Source organism: Astyanax mexicanus, chromosome 13, assembly GCF_023375975.1.
Source record: "Astyanax mexicanus isolate ESR-SI-001 chromosome 13, AstMex3_surface, whole genome shotgun sequence".
Lineage (NCBI taxonomy): Eukaryota > Metazoa > Chordata > Actinopteri > Characiformes > Acestrorhamphidae > Astyanax > Astyanax mexicanus.
The window spans coordinates 40570686-40595878 of record NC_064420.1 but is presented as its reverse complement, the minus strand read 5'-3'; the positions used below and the strand labels follow the sequence as shown (position 1 = coordinate 40595878).

The 25193-nt window shown below is 39.0% G+C and overlaps 1 protein-coding gene across 1 annotated transcript in view; it reads right to left on the bottom strand.

Moving 5' to 3' along the window:
• Positions 1 to 4758: 4758 nt before the first annotated feature.
• ctnnbip1 (catenin, beta interacting protein 1) overlaps positions 4759 to 25193 on the bottom strand; it is a 48226-nt gene continuing 27791 nt past the window's right edge. The window contains exon 4 of the mRNA XM_022676961.2: positions 4759 to 7032. Within this exon, the coding sequence (XP_022532682.1) occupies positions 6974 to 7032 (59 nt within the window). The 3' untranslated portion in view covers positions 4759 to 6973. The remainder of the gene's footprint in view (positions 7033 to 25193) is intronic.

The window sequence follows — 25193 nt, the reverse complement described above, 5'->3', positions numbered from 1 at the left end:
TATTCCACCTCAAACATGTCAAAATTAGGGAGGGGAGTGGCATCTCTCCTTCCTGACTCTTCTTTCCCAAACAATGACTTGGCAACCACGTTGGACACAACAACTGAGTTTACAAAAGCACCTTTAACTTGTGTTTAACTCTTTTTAATGTTTTGTTGCACATAACTCACTTCTATTAGTGTTTAGCACCATGTTGATAGTATTTTGTGGTCAGGCTGTTCTGCAGTCAGTCTTATTTTAACTTATTTTCTTTGTTGTGTTGTACGGAGCAGCTAAGGTGACATTGTGTTAAAAAAAAAAAAAAAAATATATATATATATATATATATATATATATATATATATATATATATATATATATATATATAATGGACAGCCCTGACTTACTAGGCAGGGGAATGAGACCCTAAGGCATGGCCAAGACTTATTGAGGTGTGGCCAAAACTTATTAAGGTGTGGGAACGAGATAATTAAGGCTGCTTCCATGGCGAGAGAGGCCATTCAAAGTAGGTTGCATGTTAGTTAGTTAGCTAGTGCTAGTTAGCTTATCTAGCTAAATAACAAGCGGTTCAGTAGCAATGGCCTTGGTTTACTGTGTAATACATGTATGGTAACAGAAATCATTCTTTTTGTCACATTTGACCTACGCTAAAGTGAAAAATTAAATAGCAAATTAAGTGATTTAATCCCATTTTAATTTTGTCATAATATTTTTACATGTTTGACAAAAGAAAGTGCAAAACAATACTTGCATTTTTCAGACATCCCAAGTTGCAAAAGTTGATTTCAGGGAGGCCCCCCCCCCCCACCGCCAAAAAATACAGAGCAGAAAAAAACTTGCACACACACCAAAGGATAACGAAACTTTACTTTAATTTTAATTAATTTTACTTTTTTTATTACATTTAGAGTACTCAGAGGTGAAATGAGTTTTATATTTTTTCTTTTTGGAAGGCCCTGCCTCTGCTTTCCGTGCCTCCACCATGATCTGCTTTCTCTCACTCGCTGAACAATTCCTTTTCGGAATGGGGGAAAACCACTGCCCGCCCACACTAAAAACTGATTGGCTGTCTCACAGACTCTTTGCAGAGAACAGGCCAATCAGAACCCTCTCTGTTTTCTCTCTCTCCTTCCCACACGCGATTAGAGAAAAAAAGTGTGGCCTGTGTGCGCGTTTGTGTGCAGTGCACTCTTGGGGCATTTGTTCTGAATTCCGGGAGATTATATGTGACTCGCGGGCATCAGGAGCCACTACCGAAATGCGGGAGACTCCCGCAGCTTCAGGGAGACTTGGTTTGTCTGATTTTTGTTTTAGTGTTTTCATTTCACTTTTATTTTTGGCAGGATTTACCTCCCATAGATTTTTTTGGATGGTTTGTGAAAAAAGTCATTATCAGATATAAAATAAAAAATGTTAAACACAATTGAAATTTAAAAGCTATTACTTTACTCAGTTAATTGGATTTACAGGGGTTGGACAACGAAACTAAAACACCTGTCATTTTAGTGTGGGAGGATTCATGGCTAAATTAGAGCAGCCTGGTGGCCAATCTTCATTAATTGCGCATTGCACCAGTAAGAGCAGAGTGTGAAGGTTCAATTAGCAGGGTAAGAGCACAGTTTTACTCAAAATATTGCAATACACACAACATTATGGGTGACATACCAGAGTTCAAAAGAGGACAAATTGTGACCAAGACAGCAAGTCTTTGTGATGTATCAAGAGCCACGGTATCCAGGGTAATGTCAGAATACCACCAAGAAGGACCGACCACATCCAACAGGATTAACTGTGGACGCAAGAGGAAGCTGTCTGAAAGGGATGTTCGGGTGCTAACCCGGATTGTATTCAAAAAACATAAAACCTCAACTCTCCTGTTTACACCAGAACTGTCCTTCGAGACAATAAATTATTTATTGTGGTCTAAAACCAGGTGTTTCAGTTTCATTGTCCAACCCCTGTAAGTTGTATATTGTAGATTTTTTTATGTACTTTATTCTTTTTTCTTCTTTTGTGTGCATACAGACATAATTGAGGTCTGAAAGGGTTAAACCCTGCAGACGAGCAGTCCAGGCCCTGCTGCCACTTCATGCCCAGGCTTGAGTTCAGTGGCTGTTGGCAGGCTGTGCTGTCATCATGCTGTCCAAGTGCACAGTGTTACATAACGTGAAGTGCTGAGGGCAGTTATCGGCTGGCACAGAGGCAGCGATCAGAACAGATCCACACGCCACTCAGTGGAGTGGGCTCCAGGCAGCATGTCCCAAGACTCTCTTCACACTGTCTGGGTCCTGTCCTCCAAACCAGGGGGATCTGAGCACACGTCTGAGATCAGTGCATTCATTCAACACAACACAGTCTGTGGTAGCCAGCGTCCTCTTTTACGCTGTAGTGTGTCGGGGAGGGATGCTGGACGACTGGACAGGCTGGTGAGGAAAGCTGGTTCTGTGCTGGGATTAGAGCTGGAGTCCTTAACACCACTGACAGAGAGGACAGAGGAGAGCCCTCAGCAAGCTGCTGAACATCATGAACAATGTTCACCATCATCTGCACAGCACCATCACCAGGCAGAGGAGCTCATTCAGCGGCAGACTGCTGTCCCATTCCTGCTCCACAGACAGACTGAGGATGTCTTTTGTCCCTCAGGCCATTAACTGTTCAATTCCTCTCAGCACAGCAAACTAAAGACTATTTATACTATTTATAATATTTTTATTTTCATTTTACCATATTCTGCACTAGTATTTTATTTATTGTCCACTGCTTACATTGTTACAATTTGCACTGCTAAATTATTAAATAACTGCATATTTGCACATCCTGTATAGCTGACATCATTCGTCTTCTCAATATGCATAGCAACTGGTGTTCATTGTTGGGTACCACTTTAAAATAAGACTACCATTATAAATGGTTTACAGTTAGTTTATTAATAGTTACTAATTAGATTGATTAATAATCAGTTATAACACCTATGTAGAAAGGGCAACAATGACCTGTTGTTTGCCAAATAGTGAACCCAAAACCATCTATATTGTCTCCCTTTCTATTTATAACTGATTATTAATTATTTTTAAGGCATTTACAACCTAATTAGTAACCATTAATAAACTAATTGTAAACCATTTATAAACTCCTTATAAAGGTAGGCTTATTTTAAAGTGGTACCCATTGTTGTTTTCTGTTACAAACGCACACTAAAAAGACTACTTTATTTTATTATTTATACTTTATTTTTTATCGGTATCATATTATCTTATCATTTTTTGTAACTTCTGTGTACTGTGCATACCTCCTGCTACTGGATGTCCAGAACTTCCCTCTGGGATCAATAAAGTATCACTATCTCAAACTGTTATACAGAACACTGAATCCTAACAGGCCACATTCACAGGTTCTCTTCACATCCTCTGGTTTGAGAGGTCCGATTGGCTGGAAGTCTGGAACAGAATGATGCACGACATTTTAAACGCAGCAGCTGGTGGTTTATTCCCTCAGCCGCTCTTCTCCAAATCGCAGGATCTGATGCGTCTGTGGAAGATGGCTGGAGTAATAGGGAACAGATGTTAGTTATTATAAGGGAAAAACATGCCACCTCCTTATGGTGAATTGGACCACAGTGTGCAATTAGAGGCCGTCTGTATGCGTGGTGGTGGATGGCGGTTGCTGCTGCATGGCAGGAGGGCCTAAAGTGGTACAAAGTGGCATAGTTTTGGTAAACTGGTAAATTGCTGAAACAAACGGCAGTGATTCATCTAACTTCTGAACTTAAGAAGATTGAGAGAGATCTACATGTGTGCATTTATTATACAAACACTATCTACTTTATTTTTTATATAACTTATGCTAAACCAAAATGAGATGATACTGTCAGTGTTGTGCCAATTCAGCTTTTCTGAACTAGTTCAAGTTCAGTTCATACATGCTCAAAGTGAACAGTTCACGTTCAAAGTTCACAATTTTAATTCTGAACTAGTTCAAAGTTCGGTTCATTTTACTTTTTTGGTGAGATATTCAAATAAATACTTCTTTTTTCTCTAATTTTTCCCATTTTCTCCCCAATTTACACGGCCAATTACCCAACCCATTCATTAGGACTCCCCCTATCACTAGTGATACCTCAACACACCAGGAGGGTGAAGACTAACATGTGAAGTCAGCCACCGCTTCTTTTCGAGCTGCTGCCGATGCAGCATTGCCGAGCAGCCAGCGCAATTGCAGTCCGGATGCAGGAGCTTAATCAATGAGTAGAAGTGTGAAACATTTTTTCACAGACGTCCCCCTGAAACACTAATCCTGTCCTGATAGGACTTATATCATGTTTTTTTTTTTACCTTTTGGAGAACCCTATAAAGAACTGCATATTACTGCATTTTCTCTACTGGAAAACAAAACATCTGGGAGACTAGTAGTGTCTAGTAGATGTGGCACAGATAATGACACTAAGGTCACCCATGGTATCTTAGGTGGATACAGCTGCTTTTCGGTTTAGCAGATCAACAATAAAAAAAAATTAAACTAAATTATTTTTTTTCAAACAAACGTGCAATATTAGTAGTTTAAATTAGATGAAGTTACACATATTAGACAAATTTTGATTGCCTGTTCATCTGAGGCAATTAAGAAATGTGTATGGTGGAGTGTTCCTTAAACATTGCATATGACTAGAAGCCTCAAACTACTACTAATAAGTCAGGTTTGAAGGCATTTACCAGTAGCTGAAGATCATGGAAGCAAAAAAAAAAACTCAAATCACACCACTGAACCATCACAAAGTTTAATAGACACATGGACATTTGTAATGTAAAACAGAGACTAGAGATGTAGGCAAACCCTGTCTGATGAGACCGCAGTAAGACATGACTGTAGGCAACTGAAGGTTAAAGAAGACGTTTAGTATTTCTGACCAAGATTTCTGTCTTTAAGAGACTCTGAACCAACAACCATCAAAATAAGTCTCTACATCGATATTTGTGAAGTAGATTCAAATATCCCCAAAAATATACATGTCATCATTTAAAAACAAAAAATGCATAGACAAATGAGCTTTTTAAATGGTTTTCAAACAACAGTAAACATAGTCTAGTCGTAAAGACATCCGCGTAAGTGGTGATGCAGTTGTTTCGGACAAAACTTCAGACAGAAGCGGGTCGTGACCACTGAGGATGCTAAGATTAGGTGTTTTAGGACTTATTGCCAGCAGGATACAAACGGTGACAGCTGCAGATGACGTTTTGCAGAATATTGAAAAGGACTAGCTTCCACAGATATCAAAACTGTTCATTGTGGCAAGGCTTTAATATTAAGACCTTCAAAGATCTACTTAAACGTACACCATAAAACCACAAGGCAGGCATGCGTCGTTTCTGAAACACTAGTTACAGTTAATAAAATACATGAATGCACAATTACTGAGCATGAGGAGGTGTGTTCAAAAAAGGCTAAAATTGAACAAATTCCAGTTTAAAAGAAAAAAATAAAATGAAAAATTACTGAAAAATGTTTGGGCTGTTGGCAACTGTTTTTTTTTGTTTAAAATATTCCCTTTTTGATTTTGACTGCCTGTAACTATATAATACTCACAGGACTAGGAGGGTAAGTTTTCCAGACTGGGATTAAGCCTAGTCTTGGACTACACAGCATTTTGAATGGAGATTTACCAATAAAAGGTAATTATACTTCAAGACTAGGCTTACTTCCTTTACAATGGGTTTCATGGACAGGGATTAAGCCTAAATGTAGATAATTTATACCTTTCAATGAAAAATTGATTGAATTTTTTAATTCAAACTGTTGTGAAGTCCAAGACCAGGCTTAATCCCTTCCTGGAAACCTACAGCTCCAGGTGGGAAAAGTCAGCTACAGAGCAGGAGGGGAATATAAAGGCTAAGGCTGAGATTTTATATTGATCCGAGTCGGTTTAGTTCATTCTAATCTACAACAAGTTACGTAAAAATGTCTGAAAAGGGGATGTTGTTCACCTTCAGTCTTAAGATTGTTACCGGAAAAAATAAATAAGGACTCCAGACATTCATTAGATATCTTTAAAAATTATTTTACAATAAAAGTAAAGTAAAACAGTTGGCACAATCCGTTCACTAGTATTGTTGTTTTTGTATTGTCTTTACAATAATAATAAAAAAAAAGCTGTGAAATTTCACATTAATCCAAACACCCAAAAAAAGCAAAAAAATAATGAGACACTACTCAAGGAGTCAGGTAATTCTTATACACTTTTGTGTGAAAATTCGCATTGTACACACACATACACACACGCACACACACACACTCACACACACACTCCACGTCCTCTACGATGTAGTGCAGTGGCTTCCTCAACATCTTGCACATTTAATGTGATGAGATTATGATGTGAGGGATTACAATCTGGTTAAAAGTACTTAAAAAAAAGATTTGGAAAAAAAAAAAAAAAAGAAAAAAAAAAAAAAGGAAAACACAAAACAAAACCAAGAAACCAGAAGCACATTTATCTGAAACTCATCCACACTGTTGCTGGTGGTGTGAGCAGACAAATGAAGCTCTTGGCCCGTTCCATCTCTGACCAGGACACACACTCACGCGCACACACACTCAAACACATACACAGCACACACACAACTGAACAGCCTGAAGCTTGACGTCGACCAAAAAACAAAACAACAAAAAGGAGGAAAAAATAACTAAAAACAACTAAAAACAAATGCCACACTGATTTTTTTTGTATGACCTCGTTGGGCAGCGGGAGCCGCTGGCACTCAGCTGCTAGTGTGACAGTGGGTTAGTGTGAGGGAGGAAGAGGAAGAGGAGGGGAGTGAGGAGGAAGGAGAGGAGGGGAGTGAGGGCAGGCAGTAAACACTGTAGACCTGCTCCTCTCCCGGCTCGCTCTCGGTCCATTCCCGCTCCGTCAGTCAACAGTGTTGTGGTGTTGGGTCGGTTTGGGTTCAGATGTAGTGAGGAGCCGCTGCGGGGCGAGAGGTCACTGTCTTCTGTCCTCCGTCTCTGATCTGGAGAAGGCCATCACCACGTCCTCCGCACCTGGTGAGGGACACACAAACACAATAGGGCAACTTAGTATATATACAGCTCTGGATAAGTTTCTCTGATTTTGCTATTTATAGGTTTATGTTGGAGTAAAATGAACATTGTTCTTTTATTCTATAAACTACAGACAACATTTCTCCCAAATTCCAAATAAAAATATAATCACTTAGAGCATTTATTTGCAGAAAATTAGAAATGGCTGGAAAAAAAAAAAAAAAAAAAAAAGATACAGAGCTTTCAGACCTCAAATAATGCAAAGAAAACAAGTTCATATTCATAAAGTTTTAAGAGTTCAGAAATCAATATTTGGTGGAATAAAACTGGTTTTTAATCACAGTTTTCATGCATCTTGGCATGTTCTCCTCCACCAGTCTTACACACTGCTTTTGGATAACTTTATGCCTTTACTCCTGGTGCAAAAATTCAAGCAGTTCAGTTTGGTTTGATGGTTTGTGATCATCCAACTTCCTCTTGATTATATTCCAGAGGTTTTCAATTTGGTAAAAAAAAAAAAATAATAATAATAATAATTAAGTGGTTTATAATATATATATATATATATATATATATATATATATATATATATATATATGCATGCAGTGGCAAACACTGTATTGCTATTCAAATACTGTTTAATGCAGAGCACAGTCACTTTTTTTTTTAACTTATGCTGCACATCGTCCAGTTAAACAGTTTTTTTATTATTCTTTGTTAGTGTTGCTTGAGCACTGATGATATGGTCAATATACTTAAAAAAAGTATTGTTGTTCATTGTAATGTTGTTATTGTTGTTTATAGTATTGCAGGACAGTATATTGTGATATATCGAATTGTAACCCCTGTATCGTGATATGCATAATATATGTGATAAGTTCTTACTAATACATAGATCTAGTAAGCACTGTTCACTAAGTGGAGCTGACTGTATCATTATTAACATGTTTTATTTAATAACTGCAGCAAGTTGTAAAGTTTTCTCTGTCCTTGTTCTTGGGTGACAAAAAAATATCACTGCATGCAAAAGTTAAATATTAGTGCACTTCAGAAAAACAAGGTGGCTATCAGATCTCAAAAGGAAAAAAGAATGAGTCAAATTTGATACTGTAACAGATCTAGCCTGAAACCACACACACTCACACACACACACACACACACTAACACTGTATAAAGTGAAGAGGCTAGCTGTGTGTTTCTTGCTGTGGGATAGAAGTGGAGAGTTGAGTAGTCTGAGCACGACAGCCGACATGATGGCCTTTAGGTAAGTGGTTTCCCACCTCGGTCCTGGAGGAGCTCCTGTCCAACACATTTTAGTGGTTTCCTGCTCCCAGAACACCACCTTCTACTCAGGAAGGGCTTGTTAATTATCTGACTAGCTGGATCAGGTGTGTAGGGAGGAAAGTAAACAGTAAAATATACAGGGCTGCTAGTCCTCCAGGACCAGACTTGGAAACCACTGCTGCAGATGCTCAGCTTAATACTAGGACAAGGAAAGCAGTACAGTACTGCCTGTAAATATCATGATGCTTTGAGATATTTCAGAAGACACAACATGCATCATAACGCTAAAAAGACTAAAAAAGATGTTACTCCTCCATTTAAAACTGAGTACAATTTTTTTTCCCCAAACAATTAAAAATAAAAAAATTTTACAGCTGGCAATAATACATTGTGTTTTCACTCTGAAATAAAGACACTAGGGTTAAAGCTAAACAATTCTGTCAGCAAATCCTAAAGCTCAATTACTCAGTCTTTCCAAATCAATATGATCTGTATCTGTATGATACAGCTACCAAGAACCTGCAGCAAAATATAACCTCCATGTAAGAATCATAAGAAGGATACTTTACTTGCAATTTTAGTCAATTAAAGTATGCTACAGAATGTATAGAGAAACCAAATGAGCTTTTCAAATAAGGGCTGTTGGCTGTCCAAATAAATAAAGTCCAAATAAAACTCTATAGCATGATTTTTATTCAGATGTTTAGAAAATATCATGAGCTATTATGAAATTCCAGCAATTTCCATGTACTAACAGCTATAGGAAGAAATTAAGATTACATAGGCCAGGGCTGCTGAAACTGAGACAGACAGACAGACAGACAGACAGACAGAGACAGACAGATACTTTATTTATCCCGAAGGAAATTTAGATAATTTAAATTTAAATTATTTTTCCCCAAACAATTATAAAGAGAAAAATGTTACAGCTGGCAATAACACATTAATAAAACAAGACAGAAAATAAGGGCATTATCAAATTATGTGTCTATGTTTTTTTGTTCATTTTTAATTGTAAATTTAATTTAAAATATTTTTAGCTGCCCAGTAGCTAGGACTTATCCTTATTACATGATCTCAGGATAAAGGCTAGCATGTACATCCTCCGAGTCCCAGGAAGGTGTACACTGTACCTTTTTTGTAATTAAAAGTATATTGTCATTTACAGTACTGCAACACTGTATATTGCGATATATTGAATTGTAACCCCTGTAGGTGTGCACTGTACATTTTCTGAACTGCTGCTAAACGAAATGTCATTTGAGCTCAACACACTTGGAGGAGAACAGTGAATTATAATTAAATAACTTAAATTACAGTTAAGTTACATTAGCTTAGCTAGCATTACATTAGCTAACAGATACCCTCAATGAGGAATGGGTGGAGATAGAGGACCACCCAACCTACCCAGACTGAGACCACCAGCATTTTTTAGTCTGGTTAAAACAGACTAGGCACTGTGCACTGTACAGTAAGCACTCACATGTGAATCAAAACAACTGGTGTCTGTTCAGTCCCAAATTAACTCGGGTTAAATCTGGTCTAAATGGGTCTTTTTTATGACATACTGCAAATGTTTCTCATTAAAACCTGTAAAGAAAAGTGTACAGTGATGTCATAAATCACAAAAGCGATAAAACAAACATTTAATCAAGGATAAAAAACAACTGTGTTGCAAGACTATGAGAAATGCTAATAAAAGTTATTAAAATGAAGATAAAACATTATGTGATCATGACTGATGCAAATATCTCCTATAAAGCTCAGAGCATCCCCTGCTGTGGCTCTAAAAACTGAACACAACGTTTTCGCAACGATTAGACACTTTTCAAGGATATTACTGTCATGAGGGTACAAAGAGGCACTTGGAAGAAAAAAGCCTAAATGAACTGTAAGCACACTCCAGGGCTGTGACGACTATAAGCCTTATAAACAACAGAAAAGCATATTATGAATAAATCAACCGTGTACCCTAGATGCATACAAAACTGGGACAAATCCAGTAAATGAGGGTTGCGGGACATATTAAGAAAGGCTAAATCCATCATAACTGTAACAATATTAGCCTATTTGTCTGTTAGGGCACAGTGTCTTACACAGCATTTGCTGTTATGCTAAAAACGGCCTTGGATGTAGTTTTTCTTTATCGCTTTAAACTTTGTTTTCTGTCCAATCCTCTCCTCCTCCTTCTTCTCTCAGCAACAGGTGAAGTCACATTAGTAGGCAGCAGATTTACTCACAGTCCAAACTAACATGCTGTTAGGCCTTGAGGTTCTGAGATGTGGCTAAAAGACAAAAGTAAGACTTTCTTTTTAAAGCTCCAAATATACATGATTTATACAGGGTTCATCCACGTTTTAACCAATTAATTTCCATGATTTTTTCATGAATTTTTCATGCCTTAAATGCAAATTGTCGTGACCATACTATTTTTTAAACATCAGTGCAAACATGGACAATAAAACCAAAAATCAACTAAAACTATAATTAAAACTGACTATAGTACAGGGGTTGGACAATGAAACTGAAACAACTGGTTTTAGAATAATTTATTGTCTCGATGGACAGTTCTGGTGGAAACAGGAGAGTTGAGGTGCACATTGAATTCTGCCGTGATTTGGGCAGCCGTGGTGTTATGTTTTTGGATACAATCCGGGTTAGCACCCGAACATCCCTTTCAGACAGCTTCCTCTTACAGCATCCACAGTTAATCCTGTTGGATGTGGTTGGTCCTTCTTGGTGGTATGCTGACATTACCCTGGATACCGTGGCTCTTGATACATCACAAAGACTTGCTGTCTTGGTTACAGATGCGCCAGCAAGACGTGCACCAACAATTTGTCCTCCTTTAAACTCTGATAGGTCACCCATAATGTTGTGTGCATTGCAATATTTTGAGCAAAACTGTGCTCTTACCCTGCTAATTGAACCTTCACACTCTTATTGCTCTTACTGGTACAATGTGCAATTAATGAAGATTGGCCACCAGGCTGGTCCAATTTAGCCAAGAAACCTCCCACACTAAAATGACAGGTGTTTCAGTTTCATTGTCCAAGCCCTGTAGGTCTAAAACTTATCAGATAAAATATTGACACACAATATTTAATAACAAAATGTGTGTCAGATCCCAAGAGCTCCATTGTGTAGGGCTAAATTACTGAATTAACTCTGAGTAAAAGTATTTGTAGCTCAAAATATATTTCCTCATTCGATAAACTGAAACATTTGTAGACCAAATTTCCATGTCTTTTCCAAAACTTTCTGGGTATTTTTATTTTTCCAAAACTTATCCAGGTCTGGAAGTAGCTATTTACTAATTCCATGATTTTTCCAGATCTTTTATGACCGTATGAACCCTGTTTATAGAAGTTATTGTAGTCCCACAGGAATCCATGTGCCCAGGTACAGATGATAAAAAAAAACACAATCCCTCACAATCTTAATCTTAACAACAGGAGACGTGCAATAGCATTTAGCAGAGTCAATATACTGCTGTGTGTGTCTCTTCTGAGGGCTCCATCCATCAGTCAGCATGTAAAGAATGGACCAACAGAGCCCAGAGCAGCGTGGGTGACTCTGCTGCAGCAGATAAGAGATGAGGTTGAACTGACGGATGCATTGTCTACTGTTTGGAGGCTTTTCTCTAAAGTAAAGACACTTGGGTTAAAGCTAAACAATTCTGTCAGCAAATCCTAAAGCTCAATTACTCAGTCTTTCCAAATCAATATGATCTGTGTGAAAGATAATTCAAAACTCACACATAGCTGCCAAGAACCTGCAATAATATTTTTTGTCCGATTTTTGTCATTTGAAGTATGTTACAGAATGTCTAGAGAAGCCAAATGAGCTTTGAAACAAAATAAGGGCTGTTGGCTGGTGAAGTCCAAATAAAACTCTATAGTATGATTTTTATTCAGATGTTTAGCAAATGTCATGAGCTATTATGAAATGCCCAGCCATTCCCATTACTAACAGCTATGGGAAGAAATTAAGATTACACAGGCCAGGGCTGGTCAATCCTGGTCCCGGAGATCTACTACCCTGCAGAGTTTACCTACCCCTGACTAATCTCACACCTGATCCAGGTAATGAAGGCCTTTAGAGACATGAGAACATTCCAGATTTAGGTGTCTTAGATTTGAAATCTCCAGAAATAATCAGGAATATGCACCCCCGATATAGAATATTCAGATTAGAAGCAGCATTAGAACAAGCAAAATGGAGAAATGTCATTTTTAAAAGTACTTGCTTTCAGCAGAATCATCTTAACTGCCATTTAAAGTATTTTTGCTGGGAGCACAAACATACCAGACAGTTCTAGGAGAGCTTTACAACGCTACGTTTCAAACAAGCTTTAGATTTTGCATTTCTTAAGGTTCAAAGCAACCTATGAAACACTGTTCTTTCTGATCAGATCTTCTATCGGGTCAGTGGTTTTCATTGGTCATCACTCACCCATATCAACAGAGAATCTGTATTGGAGTACAGGGTAGTTGGGAAATGTTCAGCATAAGCCTAAAAAAGTGTATTAATGTGTTTGTGCTCTGTGTCAAGCATAAAATTTATGAAACTGTACATTGTATCTCTTAGCTTGACGAGTCACTGTTTTGTCGAGAAACCTTTTTCACATTTGGTCTTCAGCAAATCATTTTAATTGTTCCAATTTGGCCAAGCATAAAATTATTTTTGTGATATGTTGCCATGTATTTTTGAAACTTTAGCCGTTTCCATTCATTTATAATATGCCATTTCAAATTTTGCTAAAACAGATTCCAATCTGGTTCCAATCAGAACATATTTAAAGTCTAGTCTGTTTGGGATTGTATTGCGCCACCTGTGTCACTGGCAATATTGCATGGCTGGACCAAGAACAGATTCCACAAAATACTGCAAATCCTTGAGGTAAATCTCAAAACCGTCAATTGAAAGGTTAAAGCTGAAGCGAGAACAGCTTCTACAACAAGATATTGATCCAAAGGATACCACAGACTACTAATAAAGCACCACGGACTACCTAAAGAGACAGTTTGGCTGGAAATTAATACTTGCAGAAAACATTGTTATGTTTGATTAACTACCAGGCTATTTACTATTACTTTATTTTGTTAGGGATCTTCAGATCGTTACCTAGAAGCATGATCTGTCTTAGGAAAGCATAAACATATAATTTCTTCTTCTTCACAATGAGCTCAGTGTTTAAAAATTAAACATTTCATTGTTATTTTAGTCAGGTACCAGGCCAGACTCGCCGAGCTGAGAGCTAATCAATTTAAATCCTACATTAGAGATTCTGCCCCAGCTCAGAAAACAAGCCCAGTCTGCGGGGTAAACAGGATTGAACATTACAGCTGTTTCAGGATGGATATGGATTAACACATACAATTTAATCAAAACAGTAAATAATAAGCTCAAACACTCCACACCCCTGGAGTTGTTGGGCCTTGTTCCAGGCCAGGTGGAAGGCTGAAGGTTAAGGGGGGGGGGGGGGGGGGGGGGGGGTGTTTGTTATGGAAGAAGAGTTCTTATGTGCTGTGGTGGAAATCTCCCAGGACCTAATCGAAGCTGCTTGCTGAAACGGATTTGTCCTTGTCAGCAGCTCAATAAGGCAGCTGCACTCTCAGCCAAGTCGAAAACAGCGGATCCTGTGACCCAAAACTCCTGCTCCTGTAATTGGAGTGCATGTGCTGGCTGAGATACAACCTGAATTTAGACCAGTGCTCAGCGATCTATCAAAAACAGCATCATCACAAAACCTTACATAACTAAAGCAATACAATTCTTTGTAAGATATGCAAATACATTATGAAATATGCTTTCTGTTGGTGGATAATACAGGGGTTGGACAATGAAACTGAAACACCTGGTTTTAGACCACAATAATATATTGTGGCGACGGACAGTTCTGGTGGAAGCAGGAGAGTTAAGATGCACATTGAATTCTGCCGTGATTTGGGCAGCCGTGGTTTTATATTTTTTGGATACAATGCGGGTTAGCACCCGAACATCCCTTTCAGACAGTTTCCATTTGCGTCCACAGTTAATCCTGTTGGATGTGGTTGGTCCTTCTTGGTGGTATGCTGACACTACCCTGGATACCGTGGCTCTTGATATATCACAAAGACTTGCTGTCTTGGTCACAGATGCGCCAGCAAAACGTGCACCAACAATTTGTCCTCTTTTGAACTCTGGTATTTCACCCATAATGTTGTGGGCATTGCAATATTTTGAGCAGAACTGTGCTCTTACCCTGCTAATTGAACCTTCACACTCTGCTCTTACCTAGAGAATGCAGTGCCAATGCTCCACAGCCCAAATGTGGGGAATTATGCTCTTCTAATTGATTCACCCTCATGTGTGGCTATTCCATAGTGTTGCACTGTACAGTGATAATACCATGGCCCCATCCCATTTCACCCCTTTGGCCCTACCACTTACCTCTCACCCTTGTTTTCAAGTGTAACCCTTCCCCTAAAAATTGGGATTTTTATATACTTTAAGATTTTTTATTATTATGATTATTATTGTCCATTTCTTAATTTCTCTGTGAAGGGGAGCTGCAATTAGCTTTGATTAGATTTTTTATTTTTTTTTTATTTTATTTGTCATTCCGCCTTAAAAGCTGCAGCCCCTGTCGTCTGTTGCACCATTTAAGGTGGAACGAGAAAGTTAGTTATCTAGCTAGCTACTGAGACAAACTACTAGCGATCTTTTTTATGCTTGCTATGCAGAATTTGGCCTTAAAACATTGAAACTGCATATTAAACATTGGAATTATAGTGCTAATTGTCACTTTTAACAAGGAAAATATTCATATTTGTGGGTTTCTTAGCAGTGCTTCTGGTACTCCTTCGTTTAAAGTGTGCATCTGAAAAATCTCCTTTTGAAGGGCTAACAAGCCCTATCTCTTTTCCTAACCTACCCCTCAAGCCTAACAAGAAGGGCCAGGTAGGGCCAAGGGGTAAAATGGGATTGGGCCCATGAAGCTTACGCCAGCAATGAGTGACCCTGAAACTAGCTATATGGATACAGGACAGGTATCGACCATTGCTAGTTAAACTCAAGGCTAGTCAGATTTGGTAAAAGCTCAGATCAATGATAAAAGCTTTGATCTGAGCCTGCAGCTCCAGTTCTTCTGCTCCACTGCTCACAGACACCTTTTAAGTGCTGCCTCTGACGAAAAAAAACAGCCTGTTTTTATTTCCTGCACCTTTGCTATAAAAAGCTTTCACAGCTTCCCAGAACACCTCCTGGTTTGATGGATTTAATTATGTGCAAAGATAAAAGTAGGTCAGAGACTGTATTAAACACACAAGCACACCACCACATCGTGTGTGTGTGTGTGTGTGCGTACACGTTACGAAGGCGGGGCTTTTTTCCCCCTAGAGTCCAAGAAATGGCACAGTTGGTGCCTGGTTGGTGCCTGGCTATGATTGGTCATCTCCACACCATGGCCCACATCAGAGGCAATCATTAGAAGGTTTCTATGCCGGGTTTGGCTTGACCAAAGCTCATTAAGCAGTGAGACACAGAGAGAGGAGAGTCCCTTTCATGTCGTCTCCTCATTCTGCCTTTCATGCTCGCAATCCTTCCACACCACACACCCCTCCCCTGAGAGGTGAGAGTGGGCATGGTTTATTGCTTGGAACCGGACGCTTTAGTCCCTTCATCAGTTTTCTCTCAATATGAACCAGAGCCGAGGATCAACTTCAAAAGGTGCCATCTGTAGCACAGAAGTGATCTGTGTTATATACTGGTTAGACAGTATTGCTGCAGCAAAAGTGATAATAATTGCTATATGAATATGACAAAGAAAACTATAGCAACCATTAGCTTAGGTAGGTTTTATAGTTGAAAAGACTGAAAAGAACATTCACAATTTAATGTAAAGCTTGTTGCACACGGGCACCAGCACTGGACATTGATGCATGCAGGCGCTTCATGACTCTGAGCACGGTTCAGTTATTCAGTGTGCCACAATTTGCTATGCAGCATTTTGACAGTATTGCATTAAAGACATATTAAGAACACAGAACCCACAGTACTGGTGCATCTCAAAAAATGAGAATATCATTGAATAGTTTACTTTATTTCAGAAATTCAGTTCAAAATGTGTGGCCTGTGTGGCAAGTCCTGCTGGAAAATGAAATCCTCATCTTTGTAAAAGTGCTGTAAGATTTTCCGGGAAAATACTGCACTGAATTTGGACTTGATATAACACAGTGGACCAACACCAGCAGATAACATGTCTCTCCAAACCATCACTGATCAGTAAATTTTACATTTCATTTGGAAATCAAGGGAGCAGAGTCTGGAGGAAGAGTGGAGAGACACACAGTCCAAACTGCTTGAGGTCTAATGTGAAGTTTCAACAATCAGTGATGGTTTGGAGAGACATGTCATCTGCTGGTGTTAGACCACTGTGTTATATCAAGTCTAAAGTCAGTGCAGAGTTTTCCAGGAAAATCTTACAGCACTTCATGCTTCCCTCATGCTTCCAGAGATGCGGATTCCTTCATGAAATCAGCATCTCTGTCAGCAGAGGGAAGCATGGAGTGCTGTAAGATTTTCCAGGAAAACACAGCACTGACTTTAGACTTGATATAACACATTTATCTTGTATTTGTATTTTATCTTGTATTTTTAAGCAAGTATGGTATAAAAATGACCTCAACCTGGTGTTTTTGTCAGCTCTTCCTCTCAATATTATACAACATTGATATTAATTTCTAGTCCTTCTAGTCCATACTTAGCAGTCCACCAACAGCTTAATGTTCATCTGTTCCAGGTTCTCCTATTGTATAAGCAACAGGGACTAGATGAGCAACATATATAATAATAGTAAAGCACAGGAAAGCATTTATTATATTCAATACACTACTCTACACTACATATACACTGCCGCTCTCAGAAACTAAACAAAGAACATCTTGCACCAGACTGGTACAAACACAATGTGCTTGAAGAAGCTGAAAGCGTGCCATGACATTTAAGAGAAAAATAAACCCACCACACTGCAGTGCAAACAGATGAAGTATCGACTGCACACCGGAGAGAAACGCACACTGTGAAAAACACAGGCAAACAATCTTTTGCGCATATAAAGAGCGCAGACACTTCAAGGACACTTTGTCCTCTGGGCAGTCTATGGGGGGACAGAACCATAGGATGAGAAGATGGACATGTGAGAAACCCACAGAGACAGTGAGTCTATAGAACACTATCTGATACGACCTTCTACATTATCTGAAAGAGCTGAACACATGCACAATTTCATTTTTAAATTACCTTCAGAACCTTCAAAATCTGAAAGGATAATGTCATGACATTGAGTTACATGCAATGACACACGTGCATTACTACACTGAACATCTGGTCTATGCGTGTTATTAGTTTATTATGGGCAGTAAGAGCTACAGTAATTTATGCGTAGGAGAAAAATTTGTACTTCTCATCCAGTTCTGCTTCCTCGCATGTTCTAAATATATACAGTATTTACATATACATGAGGAGGACCACTGTAAACAGGGCAGATGAAAAATAGTCGCACATTATATGCACATTAGTATGTTCAAATGTAGGACAGCCACAATAATTATGTTCCTGACTTATCGTACAATACATAGACATGACCTTAATATATTCTGCTTGCTTTGGGTTTACTTAGTGAGAAGTTCATTACCGCTAATGAGGTCTTAGTTTACATTTTGATTTTTGTTGTTGATATTTTATTATATCAGTGGCTCAAAATGGTCTATCCCTGACTATAATATTGCATTCTCTCTTCTCAATTTCTAGGGCAATATACACTAAACAAAAATCTAAACACTTTTGTTTTTGCTTCCATTTTTCATGAGCTGAACTCAAAGATCTATGACTTTTTCTATGTACACTGAAGGACTTTATCTCTCAAACTGTGTTCACAATTGGGTCTAAATCTGTGTTAGTGAGCACTTCTCTTCTTTATCTTCCTTTGCTGAGATAAACCATCCACCGTTCACAGGTGTGGCATATCAAGATGCTGATTAGACACAGTGATTATGACACTGGTTTACCCTGGGCTGGCCACTAGGCCTGTCACGATACAATTTTTTGGTGGTATGAAATCGCGTATGGTATGAAAATGCCACTGACATAATGATAACAGAATAGCATAAAAAGCAATTATACACTTTTTAAATACAGCAAAAAATGTAATAATCTTTATCATAACTAGTTTGGGAATTACATACTTATTTCTTCATCTACCTTGGTCCACACTGTATGTATGGAGTCAGGTATTGAAGCACGACTGGCTAAAATACTGTTCACTGTTATATGTGTGAACAAACATACAAATAAACACAATAGACGATATCACTATTATCAAAAAATATTGAGGTCATGTGCATTTATTGTACGATAAATCAATATTGCAATTATTGTGACAGGCCTAGTGGCAATTGGCGTGCTGACTGCAAGAATATCCACTGGAGCTGTTTTCCATGAATTGAATGTTCATTCCTCCACCATAAGCCGTCTCCAAAGGCGCTTCAGAGAATATATTTTGTATACATTTTTGTTTAGTATCATCCACAAAAAATATTTATTGTGACAGAAATTCAACAAAACACATCATTTAAATGGGTCTAGGTGAAAACAAGTTTTGAACTACTTAGTTTAAAACTATAGCCACACAATGCCAGATTAGCTCTGAGCTAATTAGTCAATATAAACGACAATCAAGATTGATTTAATTTGTCAACTACAAATTTCATTTTCGACTAATCATTCATTTGTAACAGTACCGCATTACACAAAGTGCTGAAGACAGAAGTGCAATGGGTGATGGGTAAATGGCTCACACTCTCCAAAAGTGCCCAACACAACAGATATTTACTCGCTAAATATCAGTACTTTCCACGTTTAAACAACATCTTGACATTTAAATACCTTTTAAATCTCATGTTCAGCTGTTTCTATAGTTTTTTGAGATGGGAACATGACAGAAATAATCGCTGACTAATTGACTAATCAAACAAAAAAGTCAAATTAGTCGACTTCCAAAATAATCATTAGTTGCAGCACTAGTACTTTATCAGCCTTTTCTTTTTTTCCATTTTCTCCACAAATTACACGGCCAATTACCCAACCCACTCATTAGGACTCCCCCTGTCACTAGTAATGCCCCAACACACCATGAGGGTGCTTCCTCCGATACATGTGAAGTCAGCCACCGCTTCTTTTCGAGCTGCTGCTGATGCAGAATTGCCGAGCACTCGGATGAAAGCACAGCAACTCGGTTCTGATACATCAGCTCACAGACGCCCTGTGCTGCAGACATCACCCTAGGAGTGATGTGGGGAGAGAGTGCCATCTACCCACCCGGAGAGAGCAGGGCCAATTTTGCTCCTTCTGAGCGCCGGCTGAGCTTGATGGTTATCAGCCTTTTCTGAACAAACACTTTGATGCGCTATTCTACAACAACAGGACAATGCTCATCCATATACTGCTGTTGTCTCAAAAGCTTGCTTTGGAGTCAGAAAGTAGAGGTGTGCCAAAAAATCGATTCACATAAGAATCTTGATTCTCATTTACTACGATTCAGAATCGATTTAAAATGTCCCAAAATCGATTCTAAGGTCCAATCCCATTTCTTCCCTTGGCCCTACCCCTCACGGTAAGTTCACACTGCAGCGGCACGAAGCGTTTTTCGCTCCGCCTCCCACTGCCCAAAGCGACCGTGGCCGCTGCAGTTTGAACTTACCGTCAGACCCACACAGAGCGTAGGTGTATGAGAATCACCGGTAAGATGGCAGAACAAGCACTATATTACCTTAGATTAACGTGTAGTTTTAATGTTTTATGGCAGAATGCTTCATAACAAGCATAAAAAAGATCGCTAGTAGTTCAGTAGTTTCAGTTTCTGTTAGCTAGCTAACTAGCTAACTTTCCAGTTCCACCTTAAATAACGCTACAGGTGGCAGCGGGCTGCAGCATTTAAGGCGGAACGGAAAAATAACAATAAGCTAATCAGAGCTAATTTCAGCTCCCCATCACAGAGGAATTAAGGAATGGACAATATGAATTAATTTCTCCACCTCCTGCCCCCTTTCTGAAGAAATACAACGGCCTAAAATTAACTAGTTAATCAGCAGCTGCTCCTGAACTTTAGCGCTCCACTGCTATCATCACATCAGCCCAGCAGCGTCACCTACACACCACCGCTAGTAGCCTGGTAATAAAGCAGTGTTATTTATTATTTATTTATTGTTCATTAACGTCATTGTGATATCCCAGTGATTCCTCTGTCACTGAAGACCCACATTCCTGCACATTTTATTGTTTTTGTAACACATTACCTTCTCCAGGACCAGTGTATATTTTGGAGGCTTTTTTTTCAATAAGTTTTCAATAAATTTTTATAAATCAAATCGTTTTGAATCAAAAATCGATTTTGAATCGAATCGTGGCCCCCAAAATCGGAATCGAATCGAATCGTGAGATAGTAAAAGATTCCCACCCCTATCAGAAAGGCTACTGGATTGCCAGCCACATCATCAGACCTGTCCCTGATTGAAAATGTGTGGGATGCTACTGGAATGCACTGTCAATACTCCACCCCTACAAGAAAATCAGCAAAAGTATTCGCACAGTATGGAATTTATTAAAACTGGACACCATTAGGAACCTCTACAACTGGCATGTTGCGTTACATTTGTATTAAATACTGTATATAAAACACTGTATACTGACAATACGTTTTGGATGCTGTGCTGTAACCAGGACATTACATCGACAGCAGGCCATCTGATCATCATCACGAACACGATTAATATCAGTTACTGTAGCTGCTCGATGCTGATCCTGTCTCATCTCTGTTGCGTAACAGAGCTCATGCTTGCATAAGGGTCTGACCGCAGTACAGAGGGGTCACAATCAGTGCCTCCTGATCAGCTGTGCTCCAAACCCTCCGCCGGCCGCTGAGGGGTGTGAGGGGCGGATGAACAAGCGGTGTGTTTGAACTGGGCTCAGTGTGGCCGAGCCCCACCCTGCAACGCACCAGCCAACGCTCTGCACACGTCAGGGCCGATCTGAGCAGTCGCCTAGCAACAGCTCCGATTCAGATTGCATCACCAGCCAGCATGCGGCTAACCCCTGTGAACAAATAGCTGCTGCCTGCTCAACCTATCCGCTATTTCACTCAATCATCCCTCTCTCTTTCTCTCTCTCTCTTTATCTATCCCTCATTCCAATACTGTTGCCTAACCTCTTCACCCCAACCAACCACAGAGCCCTGCTACAGAAAAAAAAACAGCTTTTAGTGTGATCCACTATCAAAACACATCATCTCTCACACTGATTACAGATCTTCGGATAAATGGCATGCCTGTAAGTAGTGTGTGCACTTATCAAATATTAGCTGCACCCAGAATAAAGTGTTGGACTGCAAGACTATTCAGAAGAAAGATAAAGATTACCAGGAATTTTCGCGATAACGATACTCTTGGCGATATGATGAAACACTGAATTTAAAAACATATTTCAAGAACACCCCTAACTGAGATATTAAAAAATACAAGAATTTTATCAGATCAGATTTGTAACAGAAGTCAAGGATCCAGAATGTATAATACTAATAATTCACTCCAAATATCTCTTTATATCCAGGATTAAAGTAAAAAGAATGATACTGGACAGATATAATCTCTAGTAGATATATCATGGCAAATGAGAACAGCGTGAGTTTTTCTTTTCTGAAAACAGCAAAAAAGTAGTACCCTGCTATGATAATTAGGGGTGGGTGATATGGCACTATATTTTAGAGTATAATATCATTCACAATATTAAAAAAATGATGGAAATATTATTGCAAACAAGACGATATGGCACACTCCTACCAGGAACAATAAATTATAACTTATTAAATCTTATTAAATTTTATCACACTTTTAATCCTAGACAAACTCTCTTATTTACTTTTTACAAAGCCATTTAAATAAATGATTAAAGGGCCGACTACTGTTGTTTTGCTCTTTTCCTCAGGTTTTGAGACAGCGCGTGGGTGGGGGAGGGGCTGGTGACCACACCGGCCCTGCATTGTTTAATATCGCGATATATATCGCCGAAAAAAGAACATATGCAATGCAAAATTTTCCCAATTTGACACACACACAAGATTATTTCATTGAACTGTTATACTATATTTTAAACTAGTTATTGGACCAGAGTAATGGTACACATTAACTGTAAATGAATGTGTAAAATGAAATATCAATAAAGTATAATATGCAGAATCTTCCTAGTTATCCTTCCTTCGTTTTTTCCACCAAGTGTTAAAGGTACAGCGCAGTGATCATGACTCGACAGGCTCAGCAGGCCGGGTGGATTGTTATGGTAGCAGGATGGAAAAATGCTGTGGGGCTTGCGAGGCTGAGTAAACGTAGCAGAGACAGAATTAGATGGCCATTTTGAGAAGCAAGAGAGAGGAGTGATAAATCACACTGGGAGTGTGCTGAGCTGACACACTATCACAAACACACACACGTGCTAACATTTAAAAAGGGTCAAAGCTGCCAAAATGAAGCATGACCATGACAATCCAGCTCTCAGCTGTTCTCCACCTCACTGAAGCAGACAGATCTATATAGAGGAGAGTGTTTTATATAAACTTGAGGAGAAATCACTCTGTGTACTGGAAAATAAGGTGATAGAATAGTTAATAATCCCCTCTGGTAGACATGATGTTTTGATTTTGTTTCAAAGTCACCTTCATTGTCAGACACTACTTATTTTTTTGTGTCTATATACAGCTCTGGAAAAAATTAAGAGAGCAATTCAGTTTCTGAATCAGTTTCTCTGATTTTGCTATTTATAGGTTTATGTTTGAGTAAAATGAACAATGTTGTTTATTCTATAAACTATGAATAACATTCCTCTCAAATTCCAAATAAAAAATATTGTTATTTAGAGCATTTATTTGCAGAAAATGAGAAATGGCTGAAATGACAAAAAAGATGCAGAGCTTTTAGATCAAATAATGCAAAGAAAACAAGTTCATATTCATAAAGTTTTAAGAGTTCAGAAATCAATATTTGGTGGAATAACCCTGTTTTTTAATCACAGTTTCATGCATTTTGGCATGTTCTCCTCCACCAGTCTTATACACTGCTTTTCAATAACTTCATGCCTTTACTCCGGGTGTAAAAATTCAGCAGTTCAGCTTGGTTTAATGGCTTGTGATCCTCCATCTTCCTTTTGATTATATTCCAATTTGATTATATTCCAATACTCCAAATTCCAATTCCGATTTTACCAAAGGTTTTCAATTTGGTAAAATCAAAGAAAATTTTTAATTGGTCTCATTTTTTTTCCGAAGCCGTTTATAGAAAAAGCCAGCAGTCAAAGTCTTTTAGTAAACAAACCTAAGCTAACGTTACTGTCATAGCCATATTGATTGTGTGCCACTGCTGAAAACAAATCCTTAAGTGAAAAACACTGCAGCATGAAGACACTCCACACAATTCAGAGAAAGGGTTACTCAAGAATATAAGTGTGTATAAGTGCCCAGAGCAGGCCGTCCTCACAAAAAATGCAAGGTCATCCAGTTTGTGATAAAGAGACAAATAGATACGCTCTAATTAACTCTTTTTATACTTACTTCCACTGAACATTAAGAAGCTCTCTTCTCCTGTGAAGCTGCCACTTCAGAGATACGAGATTGTTGTATGATGGCGATAAATAATTTCATTAAATGTAAAAAGTTAAATACCACTGAACAAGCTTTAATATGATTCTGATAATTTGCTGATTTTGGAGAATCATGACTCACTCTGGCTGTGGAAAGTCCTAGGACCTCCCTTTGTGTCCCGTCAGTGTTATTAAAGGGGGAATTTAGGATTATCCTGTCTGAAGGATTACAAAGGCCAGCAGAGCTGACAAAGGCCTGTTGACTTTGATGTTGCAGACGTCTGATGCGCTGGCTGAGAGCGGCCAAATAAGGCGTAGAGCGAATGTTCAGGGTGTTTGATTCCTCACACTCCACACTGCTGTGGGGGATATAAATCGACGTGCACGGCCTGGCAGAGCAGAGCAGGCTGTGTATGAAGGGCAGCGGTATTGATTTTACACTGGATGAAACGCTGTATACGCGTCATGCTATTTAAATGGCTGGGAATGTGAGATCATGTGATGCTTTGGACAGACAGACAGTGGATTTTAAAGGTCTGATGACGTGGCCTTCACACCATCCGTCCATAATTAACACTCCAGCTGCCTTCAGGCTCCCCTAACGAGGCCTGCTCCTATCCTCCAGTCATACGGCACCATGGAGCCCCGTCCACTGGGAGCCCCGCCCCCTCTCTTCCTTCGCATCCTCGGCCCTGTCGCCATGGAAACCCTCCACTGTACTCTGTTGTTCCCTCCCCAAAGCCCAGCGAGGGGCCTGCAGGTTCAGGCGCAGCCTCGTCGCTTGCTAACACTCCAGTTAAAGAACCATAAAGCTGGCAACTGCAAACTGTTGCATTTGCATGGTATTGTGGGAACTGTAGTGATTTAGAAGCCCCTCCTTTCCCATCTTATCTCTCGTTCTCTCCTGCTGCTGCGTGTAGAGAGAGTGACTCATAGTGCTCGTTTTTTATCACTTTTTCTTTATATTTTTCATCTCTCACTCTTCTCACATTTTGATTTGAATCAACTGACAGAATTTCACTAACAATCTGGTTTTAACACATTTTAATGAAATCAAAGTGGAGGATGACGTGATTCTGCTTGTGTGTTTATGGAAAAAACATATAACATGATAAAGATTAGACTGTGCTGCTTAAAGATTAGACTGTACAGGCTGTATCAACTACCCCAGGAGGATGCTATTTGGCACCAGATGGAAAAAATATTTAACT